At 40.9% G+C, this 14,421-nt stretch overlaps 1 protein-coding gene across 5 annotated transcripts; it reads right to left on the bottom strand.

The window, feature by feature from the left end:
* Nucleotides 1-1,720: 1,720 nt before the first annotated feature.
* LOC144947933 (uncharacterized) lies at nt 1,721-14,419 on the bottom strand. Of its 5 annotated transcripts, none has more exons than XM_078877662.1 (17): nt 14,372-14,419; nt 12,885-12,986; nt 11,922-11,991; nt 11,684-11,754; nt 10,782-10,856; nt 9,586-9,787; nt 9,308-9,393; nt 8,827-8,927; nt 8,341-8,412; nt 7,926-8,089; nt 7,550-7,661; nt 6,819-6,961; nt 6,148-6,274; nt 5,126-5,299; nt 4,506-4,760; nt 3,681-3,915; nt 1,721-3,494 (listed from the first exon to the last, which is right to left on the bottom strand). In XM_078877662.1, exons 3-17 carry the CDS (start codon nt 11,954-11,956, stop codon nt 3,376-3,378), a joined length of 1,971 nt encoding a protein of 656 aa, XP_078733788.1. In that variant the 5' UTR covers nt 11,957-11,991; nt 12,885-12,986; nt 14,372-14,419; the 3' UTR covers nt 1,721-3,375. The 5 variants fall into 5 exon arrangements, with proteins under 5 accessions (XP_078733788.1, XP_078733516.1, XP_078733577.1 ...); XM_078877390.1 differs by having other exon boundaries at nt 12,892-12,986; nt 14,372-14,413; XM_078877451.1 differs by having other exon boundaries at nt 12,892-12,986; nt 14,330-14,388.
* Nucleotides 14,420-14,421: the final 2 nt, after the last annotated feature.

Genomic DNA, 14,421 nt, shown 5'->3' with positions numbered 1-14,421 from the left:
ACCCAGTAAGTATTTTCACTTACTCTTTTTTTGCTGTTTCAGTACCACACAGTGTGCTTGATATAACTCAACTCAATTTTAGACAGACATTTTCTAAGTGTCCTGATGCACGTGTCGCCGATTGCTATGAATGTAACGCAGGTACGACTGCAAGCCACAGACAATGCTGCCAGAAAAAGCAATGGCCGTACCCAACCATGTACTGGACCGTTACCAAGGTAGAGTGAATGTGTGTATTGTGAGGCAGAGTGAGAATCTCTCACACAGGATACCATCTACATTGAGCTCGTGTTCGTTTTGTTGTTTTTGCAGGAGTGATATAAGTAGTTCGAGTGACGTGTGGTTTTGATGGCTCGTGGCAACGATGTGACGTGTGAAAGTTGGTGTGCATACATTTAGACTCACGGTGGTGGTGTCTTGTGAAAAAAAACCTACTCGATGAGAATGCTTGCTGCATTGTATGTTTAAAAAAATATTTCAATTGGGACGTTAAACTAATGGTTAATTTTAACGTCAGCCTGAAGCCTAATGTAAAATGGCTTCAACATAAAATTATGCAATGTCACAGTGGTCTAGGACTCTAGGCCCACTGGTAGTTTCCATCTTCGAGATAAATATATCATTTACATTTTTAAATAAATATTTCTTGACAGGAAACATTTTGGTTCACGTGGCGTGCTTTTTTCATAATATTCATGCTTTCTTTGGCACAATAAACCTAACATACGCTACTTTGACAGAGTCTATGGAGGAGGACTGTGGCGAGGAATACGTGCCGATGAGTGGTCTGAGTCAAGGTGCGGTCCCAAAACGCCATTCACTCTGCCGTCCCCCCTACAGCATCACCGCTACCCATTACCAACGCCGCTACAGTCATGACCACTACACCTCCACCTAACTGAGCTTTGAAATTCCAATACATCAAGCTTTGAACTGTCAAAACCACCACCACCACTACATCGTAGCAACCACAACTGCTCATACCAGCCCTCTGCAGTCCATCAATGTTACCTGTACGGTATCTTTGAAACTCGTTTGTAAATTGTGCAATATTATTCCATAAGGACCCTGTACTTGTTATCTACATTGTTTTTGTTTTGCTGCTGTGCTCACGCACCACGCATCTCACCTTGTAAAATAGCCAGGCAGTTGGCAAAACGGGATCATCCTTTTAAGATATCAACTAAACTCAAACTTCGTATATTAGTTGCTAAGGTGCCAAAAACAATGCATTGTTCAATCTGTGCAATTTCACAAAACATGTGTTTTACTTCTGATGAACCAACAGCAAGTTCTGTGTCTTTGAGTGCAGGAAGTGGAACTGAGATAGAGATAGAATTGCAAGACTACGAGAACATCAGCAAGTCTGAGACGGGTAAGCGGGGACTTGTGATGCCTCACCATTTCCTTTGAGAACTCTTAAACCCTTAAGCCAATGTGTAACGATGTATTTAATTGTATTATGTGAGTTAATTAGTTCATAAAGGGCAGTGGCATGGCCGCGTGGCAGCTTGTTGCAGAGGCTCACAGTTCGAATCCAGCGGCCGGCCTGAAGCAGATTAGGCACGGCCTGCAATTGGATTTATGCATCGCAACCATCGCCGTAATACTGTGAAAACTTGACAGGATCCTCATAAAAAAGTCATGAGACTCGGTGAGGCTTTTCTTGCGTAAAGAAACTAAAGAAATCACTAAGCAATACGGCTGAATATCAAGTTTAACAAAAGGGCAGTACAACAGCGGCTTGGCATTCTCAAAGTGTGTACAAGGTTTTTTTTCAGACACAAAACAAGGTACAGTAATAATTACACATGACAAAATACGATACACAAAGGTTATGTTGACTACATTGACTGTGCATCATTCATCAAATCAGACAATATTGAAATGGTAAATGTGGAAACTTGAGCGACTCATTAGAATATTGAGTATAGTGAATATGGAGGACTGAACTGTAAAGTAATTCCAGACATGGGACGTAAGATTTCACCTTAAGCCCTGTTTTTTTACACTCTCAGGGAGTTATTTAAAAATCCATTCTTCCATAATCTGTACTTGAAATTGGGAATTTCTAGAGGGTTTTCAACATGTAATTGAGAAGACTTAAAAGTGGAGCAGAATGGCTTATAAACTAAAATGAGGGTCAAATTTCGATTTAAAGCTTTCGTGACTGCAGGGATTCATCTTCTTGGTCCTACGTGACTTTACCGAAAGAACCAAGAAGATAAAATGAGGGTCGTCCATTTGCCATTCAAAAGAGAAAGCTGGACCAACGCAGAGCGAGCAGAACCCAATGGGTATCTCCAGTGTGCTTCTTCACTCCGGGGTCCGTGGCCAGCATCCACTCGCATTGTTGTTATTATTATTACTACGGCTGCGTGTCAGCAGTTACTAACAAATCCTTCTTTCTGCACACATTCAAGTGACGTTCTGCTGTAGGTGTAAGTTTTTGTATTTGTAGGTGCGTCTGGTCATATATGGTCTGTGTGTGGTTGTGCGTATGTTGCCAGTATCTGGAAATGCAGAAGCGCAACCTCGCAGGAATGAAGATGTCTACTTCAACGACGACCTCTATGGAGAAGTGGAATGAAGTGTTACAGAATATTCCGACAGCTTCTCTTACGTGGGCGATAAAGACAGAGCTTCATGTCGAAGCGCCCGATTCATAATTTTGGCGAGACTGGCCGATGGCTTTTGTCGACACGTTCCAGAGTCAACGTCACACCAGAAGCAGACCCTGCAGGTCGTTCCCAGAGATGCGATCTACATCAACATCAGCCTTGATCTATCCACTGCTGGACGAATGCCTGCCCAAGATGTCGCCATCTCTCACAGTCTTGCGATGCAACAATGCAATTCGTTCCTACACACCACGAGCCAATTTCAACATTCTATCTCTACAGGATGCCATGACATTGTTATTCTTATGCTCTCAAGTTTATCTTTAACTCATGTAAAGTGTGAAAATGTTTGAAAGTTTCGAGGTGTTTTTTGTTTTTCAGATAGTTTAGTATAACTAAGAGTGCCAAACTAAGGTAATAACACTTTTCAGAAATCTTCATGTGGCCTATAAATTGTAAATACTGACCTTAACACATATTTATGCGGAACAGATTTAAAATGTTATGTTTTCCAAAAATAAATATGAATGCCTTTCATGTACTCTTAAAATGCAGCTTGTTTCTTCACAAGTTTTAACTCATATCTCTTTCACATCTTAAATTCACACACAACTGATACTTTTAAGGATGTTTTACACTTCAGTTTTTTACTCTACAAACGAAATTGGGTCATCTTGGCTAACGTGCTCATTTACGAGTGTTCGACATCTATGAAACCTCGTTAAGTGACATATTTGTGAACAGACAAAACGAATCAGGCAGCATACGTGCACTCAGGGCCTGTCTGACAAGCCATGGTGTCCACCAGTTGGGAAAAAGTTGTCTCCATGTTCGTAGCTGCCAGCAAAAATTGCCGTCTTGCCATAGAGCACCCTGTCAAAGATACAAACACATATGTACACATGCACAAATATGCTCACACATGTACACACATACACACACAATCACATCCCATTGTAAGTCATAGAATGAAACAGGATGTCAGTATTATCTTCAGATACCATTTACGATTTGCTGAAACAAAATCACAACTCAGTGCAAAGCTGACCACAGACCTACCTGACGTAGCTTTAAGTACAAGAGCGTCCTCCAGTTTAGCAATGAGTTCCTCCACTTCGTGGAAGGACCCTCTGGATTGTTGCTCTGCGCTCCGCTCCTGAGTGCAGCATTCCCAGCTGCCACCGGGATTTGGCTTTTCCACGAAAAGGTCTCGCTCGCTCGGCACAATTTGTTGGGGAGACGACATGAGCTGCTTCCTGGGGGACTGTCTCTTATCTGTGTTCAGATCCCGTCTCTGATTAGGAGAATACATTTGTCTCGTGTCAATACAGTCACGTCATCCTTTCAATTACAAACATCTGATTGAGGCACGTTGCTCTTCTAGCAAAAATACAATTGTCGCATCTGGTAAAAATGTGTGTTGCTGCTTCTCATGAATTGAGGTGATGCATAGCATGAAGCAATAGTTGACCTGTTGCGTTTGTAAATTATATCGGTACTCTTGGGTTTTTTCGGTAAAGTCACGTCGGTAAAAAAATAATAAAAATGATAATAGAAATAAAATAATAAATCACGACGTTTCGGAGGCAACACAAGTCTCCGTCATCAGGTGGGACCGTCACAGCTAAATTTACTGTATCAAGTGAGGAAAAATACTGATACAGTAAATTTAGCTGTGACGGTCCCACCTGATGACAGAGACTTGTGTTGCCTCCGAAACGTCGTGATTTATTATTTTATTATTTCATTTATTTTTATTATTTACTTTTATTTTTACCTACGTGACTTTACCGAAAAAACCCAAGAGTATGAATCCTTGCAGTCACGAAAGCTTCAAATCTAGAATTATATCGGTGTTTGTATTAAACTGGATGGATGACGAACCTTGCTACCAAGTCGCTTATGTGAGCCACAACGCTCAGACTTGTGAGGCTCAATGCTGTAGCCATGTAAGGCAGAACACGCATGTGCTTGCTGCTGGTGGCTGCCTGTTTCGCTGGGGCAATGCCGAGAGGTGGCAGGAACAACGGAGGTAGGGTGAACCAGGGTATCTTCACCAGATCTGGCCACTACTGCACTGAACACAACGCTCTCCCTGGCCGCCACAGCCAGACACTGCTTCCCTTTGCTGGCGTGCCCCTAGAAACAGAGATACGTTTCTGCGTTTGAAGCTGGAAATAATGGTGAGCGGCACGAAATGTACATTACGGTAAACTCATTTTGAGCCTACTCCTCAGCCGCACAGGTTGCAGGTGCTGCCTGCAAAGTAATCTTCTTAAGTTTACGTTGAAAAATTAAACAGGTGATTTACTTAATCGTCAACGTGGTTTTCTTTTTAACATGGCATGCGGGGTAGCTTTTCATAGCTTTAAAATGTAAAACTGTAAACATAACCATCGCCAAACATGTCATTAGCTCTTATAGCTCTTTCTGCTGTTGCAGAGCTTATATTGCTTAATTTACTGTACTGCGTCCTTTTTGATGAAAAGCAACTGGCCGGGTACCGTTTGCAGTGCAGAGTGGCATGTGATGACGCCCTTCGCCTTGTGGTGTGCATTGTGGCCGAGCACTGGACGCTGCCGTGTGCGCTCTTGTGTGGGTCGAGGTCTGGGACTCATCTCTCGCCGTCCTTCCTGAAGCTCCACCTTGGCCAACACTTCTGCAGACACAGGATGCGCCTGGCCCAGCGGCAGAGTGTAACACACCAGTACACAAGCGGTCGCTTCACATGCCGCTCAAATAGCGAGATAAACCTTCAGCAATCTACTGTGGACAGTAGTTCAAAGTTGACTTCAACTCAACACCAAACTGCAGGCACGATAGGTGCTATTTCTGTGTGCATTTAGATCTAAAACAATTCTAAACTATGGTTGCAATTAATGAGAACGTATGAGTGTTTTAACTTATCGGAAAGAGGTCCCTGTTTAACACTTAAATTGTACACAGCACAGATGTAATATATTATACTCATGATAATGTGCAGGCCTTTAGAAATGCATTGCTCCACTGCTGGATTAAGGCTTCCCCATGCCTTGTCAGTTATGAGGATTACATATTCTTTGGGTCTTTCGGTAAAGTCACGGAGATAGGTTCAAAGAAAATAACAAAAAACTATGAAGTTTCGATCACAACACAAGCGGTCGTCTTCAGGATAAAAAAAAGACGACCGCTTGTATTGTGATCGAAACGTCGTCATTTTTTGTTATTTTCTTTGAACCTATCTACGTGACTTTACCGAAAGACCCAAAGAATATGAATTCCTACAGTCACGAAAGCTTTAAGTCAAGAGATATGTGGATTGTTTGATAAAGGCTTCACCACGCTGTTGGGTGAGCAACGGTGGGGCCCAGGACCAGGTAAGATATCACTCACCACTGATGTTAGTCATGGCTGGAAGTCAAATGTAAGTCGCTGGGTCCACAGTACAGTGCGCCAACTCCTGCGCCACCACTCCATACGATATAATACTCTTACATGTGGCATCGAAGGTGTGCAAGCTCCTTAAGTCGTCCTGGCCTGGCCTTACCTGCTGCTGGAGTGGCTCAGAGCCGTGCCTGTTCAGGGGGAGGCCCCCGGCCACCCTGTAGGGGGACCCTGCCGAGGGGTCCATGCAGTGGCCATGAGAAGGGGCCACTGCCACCTCGCCAGTCGCACTGCATAGGGAGGAGTGGACGTCGTTCACGCGATGACAAGTTCTAAAATATGCCTGTAAGTGGCCTTATTGGTAGTCCTACTTATTTTGCGAATTGACCAAATATTAATGCACTCTTGAACACAATCTAAAGTGGTGAAACTGCACGGGCACTACTGAGAATTTGGTCAGTAAACATAAAACTACTTTTTTAAGCATAATTCTTAGACACTGCATAAATATGTACAAGTATAAAACAAAGTTGTTTTGGAACGTGTTGTTTAAATACCAAAGGTACTCTATTAATAGTTTAGGATGGTTTTTCCACGGTATTTAATGTAATTACAACCATATTTATACAATTAATTCGCTGTAGTAATATAGTGTTACAGAATAAATCATGATACTACCAAACCGGCATGTGAAATCAAACACACTGCGATTTTAGGCACACTGCACAGAAGCCAAATGTGTATTTAAACTACGATGCAAAATTCACCATGTGCATATCAAGGTACATGCAGTACAAGCACAGCAAATTGTATGCCAGAGGCTTAGTCACGCACACCGACTGAGATGGTCCTGCGCTGAGTGGAGAAGACGGGCAGAGGCGAGCACGTCTCCACGCCTCCTTCGTGCGACAGCGCTCGCCTAGAACAATGTTCCTCACCTTCCTCAGGCACAGCCGCACGTCACTCCACACTCCACCCTGCGTGCCAACAGCACACCCTGCGTGTACTCATCGCGTACATGCACAGCCCTTTTGGCTACTGCCTGACCGGGGTTCTCTGACACCATGCGGGTAATGGGAGTTATTTGACCATACCTGTCAGCTGGTGACATTTGCTCAAATTAATTTCAGTCCAGAACGTTACAACAACAATATAAAAAAACGATAAGAGTGCAAAGTAAAGGAAAGGTAAACATATCACTGAATTAAATATGCAAACAAAACTACAAAAATGTATCTTACGAGGTATAGCCCACTGAGCTATTAGCTTATTTTTCAGAAGTGACCTAGCCACAAATGATAGCTCAACGAAGTTTACCTATCATGTGCAAATTTATAGCAACAAAATTATCTAAATAATCTAAACGCATTGTGATGGTGACCGAAGCAGTTCTTCAGGGACTGATGATGGATTTTGCATAATACACAGAGGCCAAGTGCTTTTTGCACACATTTATGCGTGTTGTTTGAAACTCATGGTTTTCCGGCCTACACTACGTTTCTGTTATGATGGGTTTTTCTCATCATGTACAGATTTTAAATTGTGGAGTACATCTATGGCCTGACCGAGGTGCAGCTCTCCATGACGGGATGTGAAGGCGCATGCCACCCAGTGTCCCGCCCAGTCAGGAAACAGTTCTGGCACAAGTCCAAGTTCCAGCAGCGCAAACAGCAGAACCTGGCAATGACAGAGGTCAGTGCACATTAATTATCACCATCAGAATATTACTGCTTGCGTTTGGTGTGAAAGCTGGTTACATGGCTGTGTATGGTAGCGTGTGGCTGAAAGTTAGCCTGTAAAAATAAACAATTTCCAACAAATAATTTCATACGCTTGCACTGTTGAAAAGCATTCGTAAAATCAAGTAATGGACACAAAGTGGTAGGGGAAATCAGGCTTTGTGACTGTGGTGTTACTCTTGTATTTGTATGCATCAGGCACCTGAGACCCACAATTGGGCAAGTTTTGCAAATGTTACACTTGGCCTCATGAATGCTCCCCGCAGCCTTCATCATCCGGTACATTGCAGGCAACCAGAGGAAGAGCTGCGGCTCAGAGAGGCACCACCCTAAAAACTGAGATTCTGTGATGCTGCCGACAGACTCCTGTGTGACAAAACGCACAGGCACAGCAGGTTACTCACACATCATACGCCTGTCACAGATCCTCATAGCAGCATAAGCACACAGCTGTTGAGCTCTATATGTTCATGCATAAACTGCATTCTGCACGTAGTTTATCTTGTACATTGTATGCCTCATGCACATGAGAATTCAATATGCTCAGGGTTCCGTGGCTAATGGTTCGGTTTTATGGACGGAAAGTTAAACCTTGGAATGTTTGAATGGTAACTCACGGCATGGAAGAGGCTGGTCACCGCCATTTCAGCCGTCCCAAAGGCACACCCCTCCCCCAGCAGTGCCAACAGCTGTGAAGCATGCACAAAGCATTCCGGGACTAAAAAAACAAATCCATTACCCTTTCCTGTTCAAGAGCCATATAGACTGTTAAGGATATGGACGTTAAACAAACATTACATGTTCAACTCATTTTCGCATGCACACTCTACGCAGCTGCCACTTAAGTATACATTTCAACAGTATGCCGATATATAGATTAATGAATTGAACAATGAATGTGTATTATTATCATGGGAATAAACTTATCTCGTGCTATTTTTAATGTGCATGTTTAAGGTTTATCAACTGACATCATAAGTTATTTTTTAATTGGCAAACAGGAGGAGTCCATTATGTACGATGCTGCATAAGATTCACATAAAATATTATTCTTCAGTTACTTGTGGAACAAATATTGTACGTTGTCTCTATCCATGCAGCACCTGGGTAGTGTCCTGTAGGAAGGTCCTGACAGCGGACTTGCTCACTCCAGCCGCAACATCTCTCTTGCCCTGATGGTTGTGCAGCATGGCCCAATAAAGAGCTAGAAGACAATAAAGAAATGCTCCTTCAAGTGCGTTTCGTGATTCACAAAAATGTTTTCAAATGGTTCTCAAATTACCATCCAATTTACCTTAGAGGTGCAGATGTAGTATCCCTACTGCTTGATACAGAATATTACAGTATTAACAATGCTCCAAATGCATGAAATATATCCTTACGCTACCGATGACTATGACAGCTACTTTTAACCTATACCTTTGGACTCAAAAGTACAGAAATGTTATTGCATGAAATACCTATAGCATTATAATGTGGAAGTACTGCAGATATTAGTGTGGGATTGAGCCCACGAAATTATTTTCTCTGTAGTCTGTCAAGACAAACTCAAACTTTATGCAAAGCAGAAGCACACAACACCACCTCTGTATTTGTGAGTCAGCTGCCCGGTGGAAAGGAGCAGCAGGGCATTCCACATGGAGCGGGGAGACACCTGGCCACTCCGCTCACTTCAAAACCACAGCACAGTCAACAGGCCGGTGAAAGTCTGTGAGGAATTACTCATTTACTCGTATAACTAGGTCAGAAGGAGAAATTCAACTTGTAATTTTTCAAAATGAAAGCGTTCTTACTATATTGGTATTTACAGAGCATTAATAGAATGTGTAGTCGCTGTAACATTTAGCACCGTACGCCCTCACCTGTCACATATGGCAAGTAGCAGGTTGAGGGTGAGCTCGCTCGCAAGTTCCCCATCAACATGCGGCAAGGGCTGCTCTCTGCTGGCCATGCCATGCACTTGCCGCAACAGTTGGTACACTTGCCGGACATTCAGCTCGCTCTCCCAGTCCACGGCGGAGGAATTGAACACCGTTAGGATTGTGGACACGCTCACCAGATGCACTGCAATACACGTAGAATATAAAGCCAATTTTCACAACCCGGTGACTTGTTTGTTTATTGCATTTGAACTAAGGAAAATTTTAGAGAAACAGTGGCATACAAGTGAATATTTAGCTATGACAATTTTTGGATATGGGGTATTACATATGACCATGAGTGAGACTTAATGGACATTTTCTTGATTTTGGCTCTTTTAGAATTCAGGACTTATTCACAACTGTTTCATGATAACCATTGTGACATTTTACATAGTGATCAAATCTCAATCAGATTTTTTTGTGCAATCGAAGAGACAGCGTAAAATACCACTTATTATAATTGCAATTATCTAAAATTATGTGAACCTCGATAAAATAAAATATTTATAAGTTATTCATGGGAGCTATATATTTTGATACAGAAAATGCCTACATTTAAATAGATACGAGTATGAATCCTTGCAGTCACGAAAGCTTCAAATCTAGAATATAAAGACTACATCACTGTTTGAGACAAGCATGTTCAAATGGACAAACGTTTTGGTCTGTTATGTCTAGTTCAGCACTTTGAATTTAGCCTCCATTTTCAGTTCAATATTTAAAACTAAATTATTCATGGAACTGAAGACATGACCTGCTGAGACATGTCGAGTTATCTAATTTCCCTCATTAAGGCACCTCTCTTGAAACTTCATTATCGCACTGCCATTTAGCAACACTATGCATTGTACATTTGAAAATGTATTATATTTATCAATGTTTACCTGAAAAATGGCATACATTGCTTAAGGATGTTATAAATATTACATAATGTGGCTATTTGTGCTATGCATTGGAATATCCCAGATATCATGTTTAAGTCTTTAACATTCTCATACATTTCTATTTTGTAGCACTGAAGCACTGCTGTCTACCCGTAACCCAACTCACACTATTAAGGGAAGGAAGATTTTTATGAGATCACACATTTTACAGTTTTGGCAAAGAGACAGCAAATGTGGTGCAAAGATACTCACAGCAGCAGAATTTCTGCAGTGCCAGCAATTTTGCGGCCGTCCTGTACACAGCATAGCGGATTACGTTCAGCTGTTCTGTAAGTAGAAGACGCAGCAACTAAGCATCAACAGACTGTGGGCCCATCTAACTACGGGAGTATAGCTGGTGTAAGAATGGTATCGAATAGGCGGTGTGTGGGTATCCTCCTTATGCCGAACGCACACATTCAGGTTTGATATCTATTCAATTCGAGGCTACATTTCTCGCTCACATGAAATACTTTGATGTACTGTTTTTGTCTTGGTCATGTGTATATCAACATAAGCAAAAACAGGCTTTAGAACTCGTGCAAGTTTTAATTGCAAGTCCGGTCTGATACTAAGAAAGCACTTATCAGGCAACTAAAACAATGTACTGTATAACAGAGTGACTTTCTGCCTCTATGGCAAGAATGTAACTCCTTTGAGAGGAAAGGGCACATGGGGACACCATGGTGGCGAGACGTTAACTACCTTGCCTGGTATACAGGAGGTTGTGGGCGATCCTGACCATGACGCCTGTATATTTGGAGTTTGCGTGTTCTCCCTGTGATCGTGTGGATTTTTGTCCGGGTTCTCTGGTTTTTCCCTCCACATTTAGAAACATGCGTTGAGGGTATTTTGTGCTACCACTTTGCACATGATAAGCTACTTCGTTGAGCTATCATTTGTGCCCAGGTCGCATCTAAAAAATAGCTCTGTAGCTCAGTGGGTCTTATCTGGTAAAATAATAAATAGTTTAATAGCTCTGGAAAGTGAAATCTTTGTGAGGTCAAGTAAAAAAACGTAATTTAAACAAATGTGCCCAATTAAATTCTCAACTGATGTACAGATGTATCTCCTGCTTTCTATTCTCTCGAATTTGAAGTGAGACCATTTCTTACCCAAGTCTCCAAGAGCCCCCTGCATGGCAGGGTGGAACCAGTGAATCTGACCACTCGCCCCACTGCCCCTTCTGCCAACAGAAAAGCAAGCAGCAAGGAAAACAGCATCACTGTTAATGATCGTCACGGTTTCGAATAAATGTTACATGCCAAATATAAGTTGATTGTTGCACTCTACCGAAATAGGGTTTATATATTGTGTTTATAATGATAATGCCAGAAGCCAATAACCACTTACTGCACGTAGTATGGGACTCCCCTGTCTGTCTCCATCGTCTTCCATGGCCCATCGCTGTCACCGTGCCAGGCTAGAAAGCAAGGTAAATACAGCAACAGAATCTCATAGCAAAACAACAAAAGTCCCCTTTATCAAGGAAAGCCATAGTGATAACTCTTTATCAGTAAGGGTTCTGCATTGGGATTGTTGCTCAGTTCCATTAATGGTTATTTCACATGTGGGAGGAAACCAGAATGAATACCTGGTGTAATGCTCCAACATACAAAGCTCTGGCAGAATTGGATTCAAGAATCCTTTGCTAGACTGCCATCTCCTGAAAGCTCATAAGCGAAACCTTGTATTCGTTTCAGTTCAGTTTCAGCACTGCCACTGCAAGTGTCACTGGGTACAGCAGTTGTTTTGCAATTACGCAGTTACATTTTGTCCCGTGGTAACTTCTGCAGCACTGAAATTTACTCGTGAGGAATGCAACACAATGCTGTATGCCAAAGTGTGTGAGTAACACTGCTACAGTAAGCTGTAGTACTATGAAATCACTAATGTTTGTGAACAGCACACAATGTGTAGTTTAATATGCTGTACATAATTACTAATTCCATCGGTTCGTTTTTTGCATACTGTATTATATATTGCACCTGAAAATTGCAGCTTAAGCCATTTGTTAATCCATAATTATTAATAGTCTGAATTATAATTTCTAATTAAAGCTTGGACTTAATATAACACACTGCCTGTATAATGAATCAACAGGGCACGTGTGTGCTGTACCAACAAACCTGCATGTGTTCCTTGTACGGAAACACTATACAGTACGTTACACTTGACAGAAAGTAAACATGTCAAAGGCTCAAGTTATTGCTCTGCAGACTGAAGTATACAATGATCTATGTGTTACCCTTGGAATGCCAGACAAAATATCAGGCGTACGTGAATGTACTGTGTTGCACATTAGTGGCACCAAACCTGATACCTCTCATGGCGACGACTCTTGTGGTAGCGTCCAGCTTTAATGATGGCCAAGCCAAGTTGACAACATCGTTAAGTCGGCTTACACATCGACGAGACCTGGTATGTCAAAAGGTAGATATTAATGACAGATCTCTTATGTAAGTCACTGGAGTTAAGAGATAAGTGCTAACTGCCATCACGAGGTGAAAGCACCAGCAACCTAAAAGTACACCAGCATAGGAATATACCATAATTGTGACTACAATATTGATAGTCCCAATTTGAAATACTGTACTGTAATTGTTGAAATATTCTTCTTGGTTCTTTCGGTAAAGTCACGTAGAATGGAAATAATAAAATAATAAAAAGAAAACATAAGAATATTATCTTATTTTATTATTTTACAATATTTTTTTTTATTTTATTATTTTTTATTTTTATTATTTTATTATTTCCATTTAACATGACTTTACCGAAAGAACCAAGACGATGAATCCCTGCAGTCACGAAAGCTTTAAATTGAAATGTTGAAATATTAACAATGGAAATCTATAAATGCATTAGTATTGTATATTAAGAATGTAACTTCAGAACATGTGACACTATTAAGCATAATATATCAATTTCCCCAACGACATTCTCATTGATTTTGACAACATAATTTGTTACATTACCAATTGATCATTTGACAGAGGTAATGAGTTTTACAAATCAACAGAGCATGCAACGAAAAGACATTATGTAAGCAAGGTGCAGAAATGTACAGTATTAGGAATTATTAAAATTAAACACGTATAAGAATCACATTGTATGTCACGTACAAGAATCATTATGTCACGTATAAGATTCACATTGTGTGTTATGTATAAGAATCATTGTCACGTACAATAATCACATTTTATGTTATGTATAAGAATCATTATGTCACGTATAAGAATCACGTTGTATGTCATGTATAAGAATCATTGTTTTTTTTATAAGAATCACATTGCATGTTATGTATAAGAATCATTGTCACGTACAAGAATCACATTTAATGTTATGTATAAGAATCATTATGTCACGTATAAGAATCACGTTGTATGTCATGTATAAGAATCATTATATTATGTATAGAATCACATTGTATGTTATGTATAAGAATCACTATGTCACGTACAAGAATCACATTGTATGTTATGTATAAGAATCACAATGTTATGTATAAGAATCACGTTGTATGTAATGTATAAGAATCATTATGTTATGTATACGAATCACATTGTATGTCACGTACAAGAATCACATTGTATGTTATGTACAAGAATCACATTGTATGTTATGTACAAGAATCACATTGTATGTTATGTACAAGAATCACATTGTATGTTATGTACAAGAATCACATTGTATGTTATGTACAAGAATCACATTGTATGTTATGTACAAGAATCACATTGTATGTTATGTATAAGAATTACAATGTTATGTATAAGAATCACGTTGTAAAAGGCCGCGGTCACCATTGACGAGCCTGTCGAAAGCGGGCGGGGCGAGCCGGGCCGCGTCGCCA

Source organism: Lampetra fluviatilis, chromosome 1 (genome assembly GCF_964198595.1).
Source record: "Lampetra fluviatilis chromosome 1, kcLamFluv1.1, whole genome shotgun sequence".
NCBI lineage: Eukaryota > Metazoa > Chordata > Hyperoartia > Petromyzontiformes > Petromyzontidae > Lampetra > Lampetra fluviatilis.
Note: the sequence above shows the minus strand (reverse complement) of the source record. Positions and strands in the feature narration are given on the sequence as shown.

Bases quoted from the DNA above. Each gene is read 5' to 3' on its own strand.
- LOC144947933 (XM_078877390.1), bottom strand. The intron at 9,394-9,585 runs GTGAGGGCGTAC...GTGGTTTTGAAG, and splicing joins CTACTTGCCATATGTGACAG to TGAGCGGAGTGGCCAGGTGT. The intron at 5,300-6,147 runs GTAAGGCCAGGC...CCGCTGGGCCAG, and splicing joins CTGAGCCACTCCAGCAGCAG to GCGCATCCTGTGTCTGCAGA.